Here is a 20,479-nt window from a genome sequence, read left to right as displayed (position 1 = left end):
AAGATGATATAATAATCATTAATTTGATCTTCATTCTACAAGTGCGTACCTACCATCGTATTCTGATAATAATAATAATAAAAAACTGAAGGGATATACGAGCGCAAGTACTGCCCGCATAAAGTATTGTAATTTCTTAAAAATTCAAGACAAGCATGTGATAAAAAATGATTTTAAAATGTTATTCTTGTTAAATAGGTAATATGCAAGTTTAAATTGCATTTCAAAATCAGGAAAAGTGTTGCGATTATTTCTGTTTTAAAACTTTCTAAACATATTTTTGGATTTTGATAAACTTCAGACCAAATTGGGCTTTCAGTTATATTAAAATAAAAATAAATTTCTTTAATTTTTATAATTAATCAACAATTAGACATATTTATAAATTTTTCTTAATAAATGTTTATCTATATTTACCGAATTAGGAAGGTTCATTTGCTATATTGTACAAAGGAAAAAACTAAAAATTCCGATTCTTTGCAAGTATTGAATTTAAATATTCTTCAGCCATTTTATATTGCGTATTTTTCTGATTATTTATTAGAAAACAGGAACACGTGACACAGAACTTTATACAATCTTAATATTATATCTTATATATTGAATGGACAAAGCCAAAGGCGCATATTAGTGATATGGCACCAATTACAGACAATTGTAACTTTAATTTTATTTAATAAATTTTTATGTTCACCTAGAATTTTGAAAATTGTAAACATTTTAAAGATCGAATAATGAAATACCGATTCCCGCCAATTTTTAATTTAAACTGAATTTAAACTGAAAACGTGTACAAAAATTAGCCTATTTTACCTTGTCCTTGTATTTTTATCAGGTTCAAGCAATTTTTTTACTCATTTTAATACTCCGTCCTATTTCAAACGACAATTCTGAGTGTCAGCAGCAGTTTTATTAACACGATAAAAGTGTTTATAGACTTATTGTTTATATTTTACATTCATAAACGAAATACTGCTGTCACTTTTTGAAAATAACAGAAAAATCGGAAAACCGACAGTGTTGTCAATAATAGGTTCAGGTATTTATCCATAATTGGATGGAGGACATCAGTTACAGATAACTGACAATATTCAAGACATCCAACACCTCAGGTGTCTGGGTAATGGATAAAACATGGGTGTCTTTCTGAACGCCTCACTCAATAAAAAATATCCACTCTAAAACTAAATTTTCAAACAAGGTTAAATCACTTTTCTATCTGCTTTTCTTGCAAGCAAGATAATATCTTAGAACAGATTATTTTTCGTTACATAAAACCTGAAATTCGACGATTAACGAAAAGTAGGACCCGTTCTACTGACCTTCAGCTTCAGTTTAAAGCAGAGTTCGTAAGCAGTTACGAAGAATTTTATGATTATTAAGAAATATTTTGACTCATCGAGTACTGTCGACTTATCGAACATATTTCTACTCATTTCGCATTTCTTCATAGTAAAACCTATCCATATAGAATTTTTTTTAAAAAAAGCTTAAAATACTCATGGTTATTTTTTTTAATTTGAGATTTGCTATTAAATACCCATAAAATCAATAGCCAATTGTTAATAAGTCATCACCATTTTAAATTAGCATTTTAAATCCCATATCAAAATCTTTATCATTCTTTCTACTTTTTTTCTTTTCTTTCTAAATTTTTTTAAAAAAATATTGTTCGTACTAATTTAACACTTTGTTGACCGGTGACGAGATAACTCGTCTTTTCATGCCCGAACGTTGTTGACCGGTGACGAGATAACTCGTCTTTGCACTTTGATATTTTTTTCTAAGTTCATGAAATGCAAATATTTTTTCAAAAACTTGCAATGCAAAATTTTGTCATGTTGGCTTTTCAAAATCAAAATTACTTTTCTGATTTCTGTTTCCATTGCATTGTAAAAATTTAAAAAATTTGAACCATGTCGGAAGAACTTTTTAGCGAGTTATATGCGGATGTTTTGTCGGATTGTCCGAGTGATTTCGAGTTCAGTGATTCTGATAGTGATGATTCAGACATTAGACCATCAAAACGACAAAGAAGAATTCTTTCCGATAGTGAAGCAGATAGTGATGAAGAGTGGAATGATATTGATATTGTTCCTTCTTTGGAAGATTATTCGAGAAATTCGAGAGTACCGAACTTCGAATGTGATCCACCAAACATCGTTGATGTAATCGATTCGTTTTTTGATGAAGAATTTTTTAATTCAGTTGTTTCTCAAACAAATCTATATCACACCCAAATGAAAGATTTGCATAAAAATTCAGCCAAAACTTTACAGTGGAAGGAAGTAACAACGAACGATATGAAAAAGTTTCTTGGATTGTTGGTATTGATGGGACAAACGAAAAAAACTTGCTGGAGAGATTATTGGTCAACTGACCCTTTGGCGGAAATACCAATATTCCCTAAAACAATGAGCAGGATGAGGTTTGAACAGATCTTCACATTTTTCCACCTCAGTGATAACGTTGAAAATGTACTTAGTACAGATAGGCTTTATAAAATTAGACCTCTCTTAGACTACGTTATTTCCAAAAGTCAATCGATGTATGTACCAAAGCAGCAATTATCATTAGACGAAGCAATGATACCATGGAGAGGACGTCTAAAATTCAAATCATATAATCCTGCAAAAATTACAAAATACGGAATTTTAGTGAGAATGGTTTGTGAAAGTGAGTCAGGGTACATTTGCCACTTTGAAGTTTATTCTGGTGTTGGGAAAAAACTTGAAGAAACAATATTGTCAATTTTGCAACCGTATTTTGGATTTAATCATCACGTGTATCAAGATAATTATTACAACAACGTTTCAACAGCTAGTATTTTACTTGAAAATAAAATACGTGTATGTGGTACCATTCGCGAAAACCGTGGCTTGCCAAAATTACTTATAGAAAAATCCAAAAATCTTCAGAGAAGGCAAATGACATTTTTACGAAAAGGACCGATTCTGCTCCTCACATGGAAGGATAAAAGGTTAGTGCGAATGATTTCAACAATTCATGATGCGTCTATGATAACAACTGGAAATCGAAATAAAAATTATATAAACGATAAAATAAAACCTTCATGTATAATTGAATACAATAAATATATGAAAGGAGTCGATCGTGCAGATCAATATTTGGCAAACAGCAGCATACTGCGAAAAAGCATCAAATGGTCCAAAAAAACAGCATTTTTTTTTATCAATTGCCTTCTATTTAATGCTTTCGTGATTTATTCGAAGAAGTGCCAAAATAAAATAAGATACAAAAAATTTCTCTTAGAAGTAGCTAGGATATGGCTATCTTCGGAATCAATTGAAAGCAACACACGACCAGCAAATACTTCTCATGCATCTAAAAGAGCTCCACACAAAGATCCTGTATCTAGGCTTTCAGGAAAACTTCTGGACCACGTTTTAGAACCAATAATTGCTGCATCTAAAACAAATCCAACAAGAAAGTGTCGAGTATGCTCTTCAAAAGGAAAGCGCAGCGAAACGAGATATATTTGTAAGACATGTTGTGTACCTTTACACATCGGTGAATGCTTTAATTTTTACTATACAAAAAAATTATTAGTTATTATTATTATTATTGTTATTGTTATTATTATTATTAGTTTTACTATTGTTTTGTGCAAATAAAAAGTTTTGAAAATCACTTCGAATTTTATTCAATTACATTTTTTGCCCCGGTGACATGAGATATTTTCTATATCAAATAGCGGGTGCCATGCATACATTTTTGTGCGAAATGGCCGGTCAACAAAATAAATTTTTGTATGAAATTGCCGGTCAACAAAGTGTTAATAAGTAGATAAAATAACTTTAGAAATTCATGCATTTACCATCAAGCAGTGAATGATCAATTGGCAATGCAATTGATATTAAACGAGAGAAGCGCAAGATTATATCACAACAGATAATGGATCCCCAATATAATTAATATTTCAGCTAAATGAACACAAACCCTTCGATTTATTAACCGTTAGCTATCCGTTTTCCATGACTGAAAGAATTCATATATCATTCAACTTTCCATAAGTGCATGAAAATGTAATTGATCCATTTTGGAAAACTTACATTGAGGATGGATGAATAAAAAAAAATATTTTAGAAAAATGCATTTAATTCGCATTTTTGCAATGCTAACCGTTTTCAAATCGGAAATTCAGCATTTAGACACTTATTCACAAATTCAAATCACTCCGATTTCATCGCTAAACAATAATCCTTTTATATCTTCGATTTTGAACCCTAATACTTTATTGAATTTCAAAAATTAATAATGAATATGAGCGATTTTTTTCCTATTTAAATCTGGATTCCCTTCCCTTTTCAACATGAAGCATTCTGAAAGGAAACATAAAGATAAAGGAAAAAAGGCCTCAGGTTATTTCTAATCTCATTATGACAGTTCAATGCACAATAAAATTACGGCCTTTGCCAATCAGGAGACATATCTTATTAATTGAATGCTTATTCTTTTTCAGTCCTCGAAATTTATCAAACATCCATTTCAATCATACCATAAATTCCTTGTTATAAAAAATCGCTGGAGTCATCATCAAAATCAACTCAGTGGAATCTCAATACAATTCAGATTACTAAAAGGAATTTTTCCTAGTTCACATAATTCATACAGTCTCTGGCACTCATGCATCTAAACGGATAAAAGCTGAGGATGAGATTCATCAACTAGTTAAAAATGGGCAATACAAAGAGGGAAACAATACTAATCGTCCCAATTATGGTGTGGAATTTATTCATCTCAATAGTATGAGACCTTAACTTTGTGTGAATCCTTACATGATACAAACATGCAACTAATTATGAATGACTTCTGAACCAAAATAAATACAACAAAAGTTCAGCTAGTAATGTATTTTTTTACCTTGTCGATGTCTTCAATACTTGCAAGAAAACTGAAAACTCAAATTATATTTTTTTATATGCATAAATTGTGAATATCAAAAAAGAATCTTATAACCAGAGATCATGTGAATTATAATCTCATAGAACATAAATTTTTTGGCAAAATAATATCTAAAGAAGCTAAAACAATGTTAACGTTAAAAAAATTCCATTGACATGTCCAGTTTATAAACCATTCTTAAGACATTTCAGTTTCCCCAAAAGAAAACAGCAACCTGGTTCTCTTTTCTTCATAAATTTCTTTTAAAAATAATGAAAAAGGTATCTGAAGGCAATTTTCGAAAAATCTGAGTGAGTAAGTATGGGTCTCAAAAAACAAACAATCAACCAATTAATATTAAAGGCAGGAAATGTTTAGTCAGAATGCCAATACAATGTAACCTAACATAATGAAAACATTTATTTTGACTTTCTTATTCAAAAAGTTTTTAGTGGTGTTATTCTGACTTAAGTAATTTTATTGTTACCCGTAATCTTCATCCATTACTTTTTATCATTATTTTTAATGAATTTCCTCTATCTCAAGAATCATAATCCATTTTTATCGTTCTATATGCACGTAAGATCATATATATTTCTGAGAGAATAATAATAAACCCCATTTTAATTTTCACTTTTTTAATCATTGTTTATTTATTTTTAATAAATAGCTTTCAAAACTTTAAATACTCAAAATAATATCGTTCGAAATGAGATTCAGTATTTTTATTGGATTACAAAAATGTTCGTATGTTTTTTCATATGTTTGGTAAATAGAATTTCCTGCAATGGGTATTCAAAATAAATTCATCTTAGAAAGGCAAAATAATTTCTTAAATTTAGCAAAAGGTAATTTCATTCACCACATCAATATACTCAGCTAAATAAAACATTACAGTGCATTTAATTATATTAATGAATCTTGTGTATACTGTAGTGCATTATTAGTTTGAAGAACACAGGGGATGAGAAAAATCGAGTTTTTTTTAATGTTTGGAAAAGATGTTAGATGAATTGAATAAATTGTTTAGCATATATGTTTCCTCAATCAATATGAATATACACTTATGGAGAACACTTTAAAATTGATGTTGTCAACTTCCTACAGTTGATCCTGTGAAAGATTCAAGTTTCCAAACAATTGTGATCAATAATTTATCAACTCAGATCATCTTGTGAAAAATTTGAGTTTCCAAAAAATTTAACAATAAAGCATCATCTCATAGATATGGTTAAATTGTAAAACAATTTGACATTTAATTTTATCGAAATAGAAATAGGGGTATGCAATTGTACATGAACCCAAAATTAAGGGATCTTTCCTGCCTGAAATTCTGTGCTCATCTTTATTTCGTGCTGAAGATGAAAAAAAAAAAAAAAAAAAAAAAACTATAAAAAGAAAAGAAATATAAGAAAATGTTTCGGTAGTATTGCCGGAAAGTATATTGAAATGATCGAAGGAAGTTTCTTATTGAAACGATGCTAATTTTTCGAATCCTTTATTATTTTTCCCTTATATTTATTTTTTCTTGAGTTTTCGAAACCATAAAGTTCATATTTCAGAATGTACAGCGTAGGAAATTGGATTCAAAAGTAGCGATGTTCAGTTCTTTTAATTTTTTCTACAATTCTGGCGTTTTAATAGCGAATATTCTAAATTGAATTCAATAAAAAAATTACTTAAAATTCTGGTTTATTTTTTACGTTTTGAAAGTTTTATTTCTCAATGAGTTATGCAAATGGACTTAATTGCTTGAATTCAATAATTTTCCTTCAAAGCACTGTCAACCCACGGTAATGTATTATACAGAATATTTCATGCCCATTCTTGAATGCAATTATTACTTTTCTAATTAATATTATAAGAGCTATGTGATAAATTTTTTTGATGATTTATTTATTTCTACGAATTTCCTCTACATTAAGTAATGAAAATTTTTAATTCTTCACATTTTTGTAAAATAAATGCATCTTATCCATTAGAAAATTATGATTTGAATATTCTGTATGTAATTGGTAAATATCTTTGTAACTAAGTTTAATTAATAATAATTATTATTTTTGTAAATATAGTTTCTTTTCTGAATATTTTATTTCAAAACTTTATAAACACTATCCTAATATTTTATTTAATTTCAAAAATTAGTGCTGAATAATAATAATTTTTTCCTGGACATTATTTCTGTTGAGAATCGGGCTTGCCTTTTATTTCTAATAAAATACGTAAATAAAAAAAATTATTTCCTAATTAGAAGAATAAGCAGCAAAAATGACTCAAGTACTCTTGTGCAACGGAAGTTGTTGTATTGGCATTGAAAATATCCCAGATTAAGAAAGGCGTCGGGCTCTTCAATGTAATGTAGCATTTCAATGCAGAATACAATTACTGCCTTTGCTAATGAGCCAAATTAACACCTTATTAACTGATTGCTTATTCACTTTCAAAGCACGAAATTCCTCAAACATCCATTCCAAACATACCATCGATTCTTTGGTATAAATAGTCACGAAAGTCATCATCAAAATGAATTATCTGGGTTCTCAACATAATTCGGAGGTATTAAAATGAATTCATTCCATTTAATTTTGACATACAATTTCAGTTTCTAAACAGATATAGAACAAAAATCATCCTGTAATGCATCATCTCACTCCTTTGACACCTGAAGTACTTGCATGGAAAATGAAAACTCAAAGCATATTTTTTTTTGTGAGCATAAATTATGAATAGCAGGTATTCATTTTAATACAAGCAGTAAGGTAGATTCCAATTTCACTGAATTCAGTTTTTAAGACGGAACTTTTGTAGAAGCGAAAATAACTTTACCATCTTCAAAAAATCACTTAACACATGCAGTTTCAAAAGAGTATATATACATTTAATATTTACCCGGGAAAAACAACAGCAACTAAACTCTCTTTTTTTCATAAAATAATTTTAAAAATATTAAAAATGTATTTGAGTGGCAATTTGAGATAAAGTCAATTTAATGAGCATGCATCTCAAACGCATAAGCAATCAATTGTTTTAAAAGTCAGGAAATTTTCAGTCAGATTGCTAATACAATGTAGAAAAGTACGAATATTTTATTTAACCTGGCTTACTTCTATAAATCTTTTAGTGATGTAATTGATTTTTTTAAGTAGACTTAGTTTGAGCAGAATATTCATAAATTATTTTTAAATCATTTACATGTGTCTGATGTATTTTATCCCATTTTTTGCTTCAAATATGCAGGTGAGATTTTACAATTCTTTTATTTCTATTAAAATTATACTGAACCTCATTATAATTTAGTTAAATAATTTTATTAAATAACTTTTAAACTGTAAATATGTAAAAGAATATAATTCAAAATGTTCTGCATTTAGATTAATTGAATCGAAAATATTCGACTCTTAGATATTCTCAGAAACATGCAATTTCAAACGATCATCCACAGATTTAAGCTTTTCCCAGGAAATAAAACAACAATCAAACTCTCGTTTTCCTTAAATTCATTTTAAGAATTTTAAAAATGTATCTGAATGGCAATTTCAGATAAAGGGAATTTAGTGAGCTTGTATCTCAAACATACAAGAATTCAGTTATCAGGATATTTTCTGTCAGATTGCTAATACAATGTAGAAAAGTACTAATATTTTATTTAACCTGACTTACTTCTTTAAACTTTTTAGTGGTATAATTGGTTGACTTTATTACACTTAATTCTCGTTGAATATTCATCAACTATTTTTAATATAGTAGCCTCTGTCTGAAGCATTATTTACCATTTTTTAGCTCTGAATATACAGGTGGGATCTTATAATTTTTTTTATTTCTGTAAGAATAATAATGCACCTCATTGCAATTTGGTACTTTATTTTAATCATAGTTAAATTATTTTTAATAAGTAGCTTGTAAACGTTAAATATGCAAAAGAATATCATTCAAAATGTACTGCATTATGTAAATAAGATTGAAAATATTTGACTCTTAGATACTTGTTACATTTTTGAATTTTATTTGGAACACGGTAAATTAATAGAAACTTTAAATAAAAAAAAAAACCATTAAAAAATTTCTTCTTATGAGTTTGATAAGTAGAATCTGTCTAATGGGTATTCAAAATAAATACTCTAAAAAGACGATATTTTTCAGATTTTTCGAAAGCGAAATTTCATTAACTGAGCAAGATGCTTGGATTGTGTTTGGAAATAAAATAAAAATTTACATTCTATTTATTTATAATTCCGAATATTATAAATAATGAGGTCTTGCACATTATCAGTTTAAAAAAATACAGAAAGGATGTAGTAAATTTGCTTTTAAAGAATTAGGAAAAGATTTCAGCTGAATCAGGTCGAACTGTTTGTAATATATGTTTCGACAAAACAAATCAATTTTTGCTCATTGAGAAAGATTAAAAATCCACGTTGTCTTCTTCCCGCATTTGAACCCGAGTAAAATTAGTGCTTACGGACAATAATAAAAAAATAATACATCGACGCATATCTATGATGAAAACAATTTGCACTTTTATTTTTACAGAAATAAAAATGGAGACATATTACTGAAGATGAGCCCAAAATGAAGGCAACTTTTATGTTATGCATGAAATATAAAGCACACCTTTACTTCGTGCTTAAGCGCAAGAAAAAATTTTACAAAGAAGATAATATCTGTAAGAAATATTTTTAGGGTATTATCCGAAAATTTACCGAAATAATTAGGACAATTTTCCTATTGTCCCGAAAAACTACAACTTTGATTCCTTTCTTTTTTTCTTTCATATTTTCATTTTTTTACCGGAGGTCTTCAAATCTGAATGTTCAGAATGTATAGCATAGAAAATTGTATTCAAAAGTACCGATATTCAATGTTTTTTTTATCCACAATTACAGCGTTTTTCAAGTATAGGTCAAGAAAAGTTATACTTTTCAAAACCAGAAATTCATCAAACGTCCATTCCAATCATACCATCAATTCCTTGATATAAATAATCGCGGAATATATCATAAAAGTCAATTCAGTGGGATCTCAAAACAATTCGGATGTACTAAAAGGAATTTATCCTAGTTCACATAACTCATACAGTATTAGGCACTTATGCATCTAACAGATAGAAGCTGGCGATCTGATTCATCAACTAAGGATAAATGTGCAAAACAAGACGAAAAAATTCTTAATTGTTCCAATTATGGTGAGGAATTTATTCATCTCAATAGTATGCAACCTTAACTTTGTTTAAATCCCTACATGATACAAACATGCAACCAATTATGAATGACTTCTGAACCAAACTAAATGCAACAAAAGTTCGCAAAGTAATGCATTTTCTTACTTTTTCGTTTTCTTCAATACTTGCATGCAAATTGACTCAAAACTCAAATCACATTTTTTAATGTGCATAAATTTGAATATCGAAAAAGAAATTTAAGAAAAGAGATCTTGTAGATTACAATCTCATAGGACGGAAAATCTGAGACAGAGTAATATCTGATGGTGCTAAAATAATGTTAATGTCAAAAAAATTCCTTTGTCATGTCCAATTTTAAACCTTTCTCACGATATTTCAGAAGAAAGTTTCCTCCGAAGAAAACAACAACCGAGCTCTCGTTTTTCCCTAAATTTTCTTTTAAAAATTATGAAAAAAGTATTTGAGGAAAATTTGGGATAAAGCGGAATTAATGAGAATGCATGTCAAACAAATAATCAATTGAATTAAATGTAAGAAATGTTTAGACGGAATGCCAATACAATACAATCGAACCAATACCAATATTTTATTTGATTTAAATATTTTAGCGATGTTATTCTGACTTAAGTCATTTGAATTTTAGTTGAAATCTTCAGCCATTATTTATAATGACTTTCTTGTGTCTCAGCATTATAACCGATTTTCAGCGTTAAATATGTAGGTAAGATCTTACATTTTCTGAAAGAATAATAATGAACCTCATTATAATTTGGAGCTTTTTAATCATTGTTTATTTACTTTCTAATGAATATATTTCAAAACGTTCAATAAGCCAAAGAATATCATTCTAAAAAAGCTACAATATTTTAATTGGATTAAAAAAAATGTCCGACTCATAATATTCTGGAATTTCATTTTTAATCTTCCTGATATTTTAAATTTAAATTTAAAATTTTTTTTTTCATATGTTTGATAAATGAAATTTCGCGCAATGGAATCTCGAAATAAATACTTCTGATCAAGGCACAATAATTTCCTAAATTTTGCAGCGAAGTTTCATTCATCACAACAAAACACTCGGATGCTTCAGATAAGAAAATAATTCATTACTTTGTATTTTTTTATAAGAATGAATCTTGTGTATACTAAAGTCCAGTATATTATCAGTTTAAGAAAAAGAGGGAATGCTGAAAAATAGTTTTTTTTCCATATTAGGAAAAACTGTCAGATGAATCGGCTGAATTGCGTAGCATATATGTTTCATCAATCTATATGAATATATACTTAAGAAGAACATTTTAAAATTTTTGTTGTTTTCTTCCTACAGTTGATCCTGTGAAAAATTCGAGTTTCCAAACAATTGCCAAACATAATATAACAACTCGGACCATCTTGTGAAAAATTTGAGCTTCCACAGAATTAACAATAATGCATCAATTCACATATGTGGGAAAAGGCAACGACCAGCATTAATATTTGAAATATATTTATTAAGATTAAAGTACAAAGGACAAAACATTACTACATAGAACATAAAAGATACATGAGCGTGAGCTACACGTCTTGCAGTCTCACTGCCTAACTCTCGTCTGCCAATAATAACGGGAAAGCATCACGTGATTAATGACGTGACGCAACATGGCTAGCATGGCGCCATACAGGATACGGGATCTGTCAGCGCTTCCCACATCGGCCATCATGACAGGATAGGCGACCTCGCCTTATGGTATACAGTACAATGAAGTAAATATATAAAACAAACAGCAATTACAGGAAAATAATTTGTAAAATTGAAATATTCACAAGATAAAACAAATAAAATAGTCATACCATCCGTGACAGCATAAGTATATAGCAATACAATAGCGTGCACTGGAAATATCGAATAACTAACTAAAAATAAAAATAATATTAGTGTTGAACATATAAAAATATAAAAACACAAAATAAACAGAGAAAAAAAATCAAAGTCTATATCGTCCAAATATACACACACAAAAAGAAGGAAAATAGTTCTCTTTCTCTTTAAGTAGTGTTCAGTGTTTTCTTTTGAAACACAATTCAAGTGATATGTTCTATATTGCTGGACCATGGTTTCATATATTCTGCACAAGTTGAAGTTTTTGATGGTCCATCGAAGAAATCATACTTTTCAACATCGTATGTGTCGTTTGCTTTAATTTTGATCACTTTATATGGTCCGAGAAATTTTTGTTTCAATTTCAGACCAGGGCCAAATTGAGTGCGCTTGATTGCGACGAGATCATTCAATTGAAATTTTTGAGCATGTTTCCTACGTAGATTGTAGGTACGGCGATTTTCTTCTTGGATTTTGAGGATTTGTTGTTTTGCATCTTTACGGAGCTCATCACGCTGTTGGAGAAATGCAGACTGGATCTCTTCGTTGACGATTTCGAGGATTTTTATATCATGCTCAGATTTCATTTTAGTTCCAAACAGAATTTCGAATGGAGTAGAATTGATACTTCGTTGAAATGTAGAATTAATAATTTGCTGAACAGAAGCAACATGGCTATACCATTTCTCAGGGTTTTCTATGGATAGCTTGGAGAGTACAGATATGATAGCAGAATTAAGTCTTTCTACCTGACCGTTTGATCTAGGAAGTCCAGCTGTAATAGCAATATGGGTGATATGCTGATGTTCACAATATTCTTTGAATGACGTAGATGTGAAAGCGGTACCTCTGTCCGTAATAATCCTTGAAGGATTACCGAAAACTGATCTTTGGCATTCGAGCTTATTGAGAACTTCAGCGGTGTCGGTGGACTTGGTCGGGTAAAGCCACACAAACTTCGTAAAGGAATCGATGATCGCCAGAATATGCTTATATTTCTTAGAAGTGCTGGGAAGAGGACCCAAATGATCAATATGATATGTATGAAAGGGAGTATCGTCTTTGTCAAGTGGATGCAAAGTGCCATCTAATTTGCCACGTTTTCTGTTATTTAGAATGCATGTTACACAGTTGCGTATGCATCGTTCAATTTTCTCTTTCAAGTTCGGAATAAAGAATTCTTTGTTTAACATTTCCTGCGTGCGTTTTACTGCAAAATGGCCTCGTTCATGACAGGATTTAATAATGTTGGCCTGCATATCATCAGGTACGACAAATAAATCGATTCCGTCTAAGTTCTTATATAAAATGTTGTTTTTGACTATGTAGTTCTCGTAAGGTGCATTTTGAAGTAATGCTTTTATAGCTGTAATATGCTCATCTGTCTGTTGAGCTTTGAAAATTTGAAGATTGACACAGTCTTGAATGATCATGCAGCATGGGCTTCGGCTAAGAGCGTCGACATGAGTCATCTTTGAACCGGTTCGATGCTCTATTTCGTAGTCAAAATCCTGAAGGTATAATGCCCATCGCGAAATGCGGGAATTCATTTCTTTTTTATTTAACGTTTTGTCGAATGCATTACAGTCAGTGATAATTTTAAAATGTGATCCGAGGATGTAAATTCGGAATTTTTTAAGAGCTTCTACAATGGCGAGTACCTCCAGTTCATAGCTGGTGTATTTTCTTTCGCTGTCAGACGTTTTCTTGGACATATAATACACTGGATGGAATTTGTTATCATCTTTGGATTTTTGTAGTAGGACTGCCCCCAAGCCATCAATTGACGCGTCTGTATGAATTTCAATGGGACTTCCTTGATTAAAAATAGTTAAAACGGGTTTATCAGAAAGTAACTGTTTTAAGCGTAAAAACGCAATTTTTTGCTGAGCTTGAAATAGAAAGGGGCTGTCCTTACGAAGAAGATCACTAAGTGGTTTTGCTATAGTAGAGTATGAGGGAATAAATTTTCTAAAGTATCCCGTAAGACCTAGAAAACGTTGTACGTCTTTTGCATTTTTTAACTCAGGATAATTAAGAACGGCTTTAGTTTTGGAGGGTGAAGGGAGCAATTTGCCGTGTTCTACTACGTGACCCAAAAATTCAATCTGACTATGCAAAAATTGACATTTTTTAAAGTTTATATCTAGTCCATAATCGCGAGCTACTTTTAGAACAGTGTTAAGGCGAGATTCATTATTTGCGGGAATGACGATGCCATCCATATACGGGAGGACAATGCCTTTTGCAATAAGATCACGAAAAACGGCATTTATGTATCGCATAAAGACAGGAGGACATGAACTTAAACCGAATGGCATATAACGGAATTGAAATTGACCTGTATTTGTGACGAAACTGGTGTAACAACGACTTTTTTCTTTTACCGGCACATGAAAAAATCCGTTACGCAAATCGAGAGTACTGAAAATTTTAGCATTTTGAAGACGATCTAAAATGTCATCAATTAATGGTAGTGGATAATGGTCTTTAACTAATTTACGATTTAATTTTCTATAATTTATACAGACTATGTTTTCCATCTTTCTTACGAACTACGACAACTTGACTAGCATAGGGTGAAGAACATGGTTCTATAATTCCATTTTTTAACCACTCGTCTATCTGCGCATTTACTATATCACGTTCGGCAAAGGGTAAACGTCGAGGAGTGTGGAAAATTGGCTCATCGTCAGTAAGCGTTATATCAAGTGCGATGTTCGTGGTTTTAGTTTTGTTAGGTTTATAGGCTAACAAAATCTGTTCAACCTCATTGCGAGTTTGTTTAGAAATATTCGGACCTATATCAAACGTGGGAGTTTCGGCAGAAATAGCCATTATAAAACTGTCAGTTTCAACAGGATCATCAGATTTAGAAATTTTGGAAAATACAACACCGTCAGGTTTAATTGTCAAATTTGCCTGATTTATTACGTCGCAACCTATTATTAGGTCATAAGTAGTACAATTATTAGGTACCACCGAAATAAAAACAGGAAAACTTTGTTTGTCAATAATAATTTCAGATTCAAAGGAACCTATTATTTTAGTTTGGGAAAAACCGAATCCAGTTAGTGTTATCTTGTTATTCGTCAACGGCGGCGATCCTAGTTTAATCCATGCAGAATGTTTGAGAAGTGTCGAAAAACTACCAGTATCGACTAATCCGGAAAGTGTATTATTAAGAATAACAACCTCTTTATGCATATTCGACGGAGAATGCAATAAATGTAAAGTGTTGACATTATCCCGTGGGGTAGAACTGTCATTCCGAGTAGTACGATGACAATCGGAAGATTTATGTCCGAAAAAATTACAAGAAAGACATTTAGGACCACGATTACGATTAGGGCAAGACTTTGCGATATGTCCAAAATCGTTACAGTTAAAACAACGCGTCTTACTGTTAGTCGGATTACTAAGATTCAATTTTGATTCTCTTTGTTGGACAGGGATTTTATGTATTGTATCACGTCTTTGGCCGTCATTAGCATATCTAGAATACGACATCTTTGAATTATTTGCGTTCATTGCACTTACGATAGTTTCGAAAATTCGTAATTTTTCTTTAAACTCAGAATAACATTTTGCACCATAAAGAATAATTTTATCAGAAAGAGAACCCTGTATCCCATTTATTGTGTATTGAATAACAGAACATTCATCAATAAGGGTTTCAGACTGATTCGCAATTTCACGCATGGCAATAAAATATTGCATAAAAGTTTCATTCGAGCGCATTTTACGTCTTTCTAGTTGTTTATGTATTTCAATAGAAGTTACTTTATCGGAAAATTCATTAATTAATGCACTTTTAAAAGCATGATAGGAATTTAGATTTCTTTGAGAGAATAAAAAAGATTTAGCTGCGCCGGAAACTAACCTCTTTACAAAGATTAATTTTTGTTGTTCGCTTAAAGAAGGAAAAAGCGAAAAATTCTCTTCAACATCGCAAAAAAAACTTTTAATCGAATAGGAATCATTTCCTGTGAAGTTTCTACAACTACTACAGAGATCGCGTAATAAAAAACAAAACTGAAGGTTTATTTCATTCATCGTTTGTTTATTCGAGGGATCATTTTCGAGTGATTCCCTTTTGGCGCCAGTAATTAATGCCTGACTGTTATTTATTAATGTTTCGTCTGAAGTTACGGGGATGGGGAAGGAAGAATTATTACCCCCATTACTTGATGAACTTTGGGTTTCAGAAATCTGTTGAGGAGACAAAGGTTTTTCTTCTGTTTCCGATAAAAAACTAGTATCTAGCGAGTTCTGAAATTCATTTAAATTTGTTAGGGCTTTAAAAATATTTTCACACAAATCATCTTTGTTACTTTCGTTTACTTCTAAATGTAATAAATTAGAAACGGAGATAAAATCAGATAAAGAAAAAATCTTCAGCAATTCTTGTTTATGTTTTTCTACATCTAAATTTTCAAATCTTTCAAAATTTCTCATTCTTTTTCGAGAAGAATGGTCAAAATTACTGTAACCTAACACAGAGTTAAGCAATTTTACGGAATTAGTTTTTGCATATTTAAGTGAGTTAGCGATTAATTCAATATCGCCTAGTTTTAAAGACATTGTAATGAATTAAAACAGAACTAATGCACATTCACTCGGGATTAAAATTTAAAGGGAGAATGGAATAAAGTAACGTACTATACTATAAATTACAAACTTGGGAAAAAATTGCGCCTACCTGGTTGGGAGCAGTCGAATTATTCACTCTTAAAAGTTCCTTTTTTTTTAAAGCAGCCAGTATATGTCAGCACAGTTGCACAAGAACACGAAGTACTTGAACCTTTAACGTTTCCACTTGAATCATATCCATCCAAAACGTACACTAACGTCCATTAAAATATCCACGGCAAAAATCCACTCTTATCAAAATTCTTAGCATCAATTTAACGTCTTAAATTGTACTAACGTCCACAGCTTTTCAACAATTTGGCGGGATTTGCTAGGGGTATTCACGAGAAAGGCCGAGCCCCCAAAAATGTGGGAAAAGGCAACGACCAGCATTAATATTTGAAATATATTTATTAAGATTAAAGTACAAAGGACAAAACATTACTACATAGAACATAAAAGATACATGAGCGTGAGCTACACGTCTTGCAGTCTCACTGCCTAACTCTCGTCTGCCAATAATGGCGGGAAAGCATCACGTGATTAATGACGTGACGCAACATGGCTAGCATGGCGCCATACAGGATACGGGATCTGTCAGCGCTTCCCACACATATATGATAAAATTGTAAAAAGAAATTCGAACTTTCATTTTTATGACATAGAAATAGGGACATGCAATTGTATATGAGCCCAAAATCAAGGGTCTTTTCTGTTATGCATGAAATTGCGTGCTCACCCTTATTCCGTGCTGAAAATTAAATAAATATTACGCAAAAAAGAGAATTTTTGTAAGAAAATGTTGCTATGGTGTTACCGGAAAATGTTCTGAAATGATCGAGGCTAGTTTCCTATTGAACTCATGCTAAATGTCAGAATCCTTTATTATTTCTCTTCAGAATATATAGCCTAGAAAAATGAGTTCAAAAGTAGCGATGTTCTGTTCCTTTAATTTTTTCTACAATCCTGTCCTTTTAATAGAGAATATTTTAAATTGAATTACATAACAGAAATGTTACTCAAAGTTCTGGTTTATTTTTAATGTTTTCTTTCTCATTAAGACCCCTTAATAGCATTAATTTAATTTATAGAAACCTAAACATGTTTCTTTTAGAGCGTTATATACTTAACGTAAGTTATTATACAGAATATTCCATGTTCATTCTTAAATGTATTTACTACTTTTGGAATTAATAATATAATAGCTAAATCATAATTTTTTTTGTTTGAAGATACATTTATATCTCTGAATTTCCTCTATATTAAACAATAGAAATATTTACTTATTCAAGTTATTGTGAAGTAAATGTATCATACCCATTAGAAAATTATGTTTAAAAAATTATGTATGTAATCTGTTAGTTATTTAAAATTAAATTAAATTTTTATTATTTTTGGAAATTAAATTTATTTTCTGGATATTCTGTTTTTTTTCCAAAACTTTATAAACAATATCCTAATATTTTATTTAATTTCAAATGTTACTACAGTCTAATAATAATTTTTTCCTCTAATGTTTAGAATCGCATTACATTCTATCTCAAACTAAAAACTTTCTGAAATTAGAAACGAAAATAAAAGAATTATTTCTTTATTAGAAGAATAAGCAATTTTAGAGATTGATGTACGCTTATGTGACAGCAGTTGTTGAGTTGACATTGAAAATGTTACAAGGGAAGAAAGGCATAAGATTCTTCTTCAACTTATTGTAGAAGTTCAATGCAGAGTACAATTACTGCCTTTGCTAATGAGCCAAATTAACACATCTTATTAATTGATTGCTTATTCATTTTTAAAGCCCGAAATCCTACAAACATCCATATTCCACTCATGCCATCAATTCCTTGCTATGTATAACTACGAAAGTCATTATTAGTGTCAATTCGGTGGGATCGACACAATTCGGATGTACTAAAAAGAATTAATCCTAGTTAACTTTGCTCATGCAATCTCAGATTCATACATTTCTAAACAGTTATCAAACGAAATTCAGCCAGTCATGCATCATCTTACTCCTTTGCCCTCTGCAGTACTTGCATGCAAAATGAAAACTCATATTTTTTTTGTGGGTATTAATTATGAACGTCAAAAAGCAGTTTAATACAAGGAACAATGTAGATTCCAATTTCATTGAATTCAGTTTTTGAGAAGACACATCTGAAGAATCGAAAATAACTTTACCATCATCAAAAAAATCCTTTGAAACATGCAGTTCCAAACGATTATGCATACATTTAAGCTTTTCCCAGGAAATGAAACAACAATCAAACTCTCTTTTTTCTTAAATTGATTTTAAAAATATTAAAAATGTATTTAAGCGGCAATTTCAGATAAAGGGAATTTAGTAACATTGCATCTCAAACATGCAAGAATTCAATTGTTATAAAACAAAGGAAATTTTCAGTCAGATTGCTAATACAATGTTGAAAAGTACGAATATTTTATTTAACCTGACTTACTTCTTTAAACTTTTTAGTGATATAATTGGTTGACTTTATTACACTTAATGCTCGTTGAATAATCATCAGTTATTTTTAAATTTGTAACCTGTGTCTCAAGCATTATATCCTATTTTGTTAGCTTAAAATATGCAGGTGGATTCTTATAATTTTTTTTATTTCTGTAAGAATAATAATGTACCTCACTGCAATTTGGTACATTATTTTAATCATAGTTAAATTATTTTTAATAAATAGCTTGTAAACGTTAAATATACAAAAGAATATCATTCAAAATGTACTGCATTATGTTAATGGGATTAAAAATATTCGAAACTTAGATATTTGTTACATTCTTGAATTTTATTTTGTAATATGGTAAATTAATAGAAACTTTAAACTAAAAAAACATTAAAAATTTTATGAGTTTGATAAGTAGAATCTGTCTAATGGGTATTCAAAATAAATATTTTAAATAGACTATATTTTTCAGAATTTTGGAAAGCGAAATTTCATTGACTGAGCAAGATGCCCGGATTGTGTTTGAACCTTCTCTAAACTTGAAAGATGCAAAAAAATAAAAAAAAATCACCGTAAAATAATTTTAAACACAACTTTTCAACGTAACGCTTTTTCAACGTAACGTACCAAGTATGTTAAAAGTAAGAAAGTAGTTTTAGAATAACAACAATAAAAAGTTGATGCCACACAAGCTAAAAGTAATTATACAGAATTGTTTCCTTACTCGCTTACCACAACCATGTGGCTTCCCTTTATCTGAAAATTGAAATTTCGCTAATAGAGTATTTAATTTTACTTAATTTGTGCCGAAAAAACCAGAAATAGTGATTTTAATAATATCCTAATCCGAATATAGATATTTTGAATGATGTAATAAATATAATTGACCAACGTAATGTAGAAATAGCTATATTTTAATAATCTGTCATATTTTTTATATTTTCATTCCTATCATAATTAAACTAAGTTTTACGATTATATTATTAATAATAACAATCCCTTTATTAAGAAAACCGCTTTCTGTTGGGAATTATTCTAAGAAATATTGAATTAATTCGGAAAGTAATAAATTCAAAAGCGTAAAAATATAATAGAAAAATATTATTAGTTTTATTCAGTTCAGACTCCTTTCCTGAAATAATTATTTTATTAATTAAAAAAGTAATCTGTACAAGCTCACTTTTCATTTGCAGTTTCTCAACAGCAAGTACATTTTAACATTTTGTAAAACTTCGCTGTTTTTTATACAACATATGATTTTTATTCTTAAACCACTTGTTTCATTTGCCTAGCTAATTTAAATAAATAATGGATTTATTTCTATATGATGGATTCTAGAGAATAACATTAAAATTTTATTTTTATTTACAGCTGTAACAGAAATTATGAAGGCTGACAAATTTGAGATTTTAATATTCCTTCTTTCCTTCACCGAAAGTGCTTTAT

The 20,479-nt window shown here is 30.0% G+C and overlaps 1 protein-coding gene across 1 annotated transcript; it reads left to right on the top strand.

Moving 5' to 3' along the window:
- The first annotated feature begins 1,916 nt into the window (after positions 1-1,916).
- LOC129975281 (piggyBac transposable element-derived protein 2-like) lies at positions 1,917-20,429 on the top strand. Its single transcript, XM_056088335.1, has 2 exons — positions 1,917-2,980; positions 20,405-20,429. Exons 1-2 carry the CDS (start codon positions 1,917-1,919, stop codon positions 20,427-20,429), a joined length of 1,089 nt encoding a protein of 362 aa, XP_055944310.1.
- The last annotated feature ends 50 nt before the right edge of the window (positions 20,430-20,479 follow it).

The sequence above is a fragment of the Argiope bruennichi genome, chromosome 7 (assembly GCF_947563725.1).
Source record: "Argiope bruennichi chromosome 7, qqArgBrue1.1, whole genome shotgun sequence".
Classification (NCBI taxonomy): domain Eukaryota; kingdom Metazoa; phylum Arthropoda; class Arachnida; order Araneae; family Araneidae; genus Argiope; species Argiope bruennichi.
The sequence above is the reverse complement of the archived record's forward strand: the minus strand, read 5'-3'. Positions and strand labels throughout refer to the sequence as shown.

Coding starts and splice junctions, on each gene's coding strand:
- LOC129975281 (XM_056088335.1), top strand. CDS start 1,917: ATGTCGGAAGAACTTTTTAGCGAGTTATATGCGGATGTTTTGTCGGAT. Junction 2,981..20,404: donor CTCACATGGAAGGATAAAAG/GTTAGTGCGAAT, acceptor TTTTATTTACAG/CTGTAACAGAAATTATGAAG.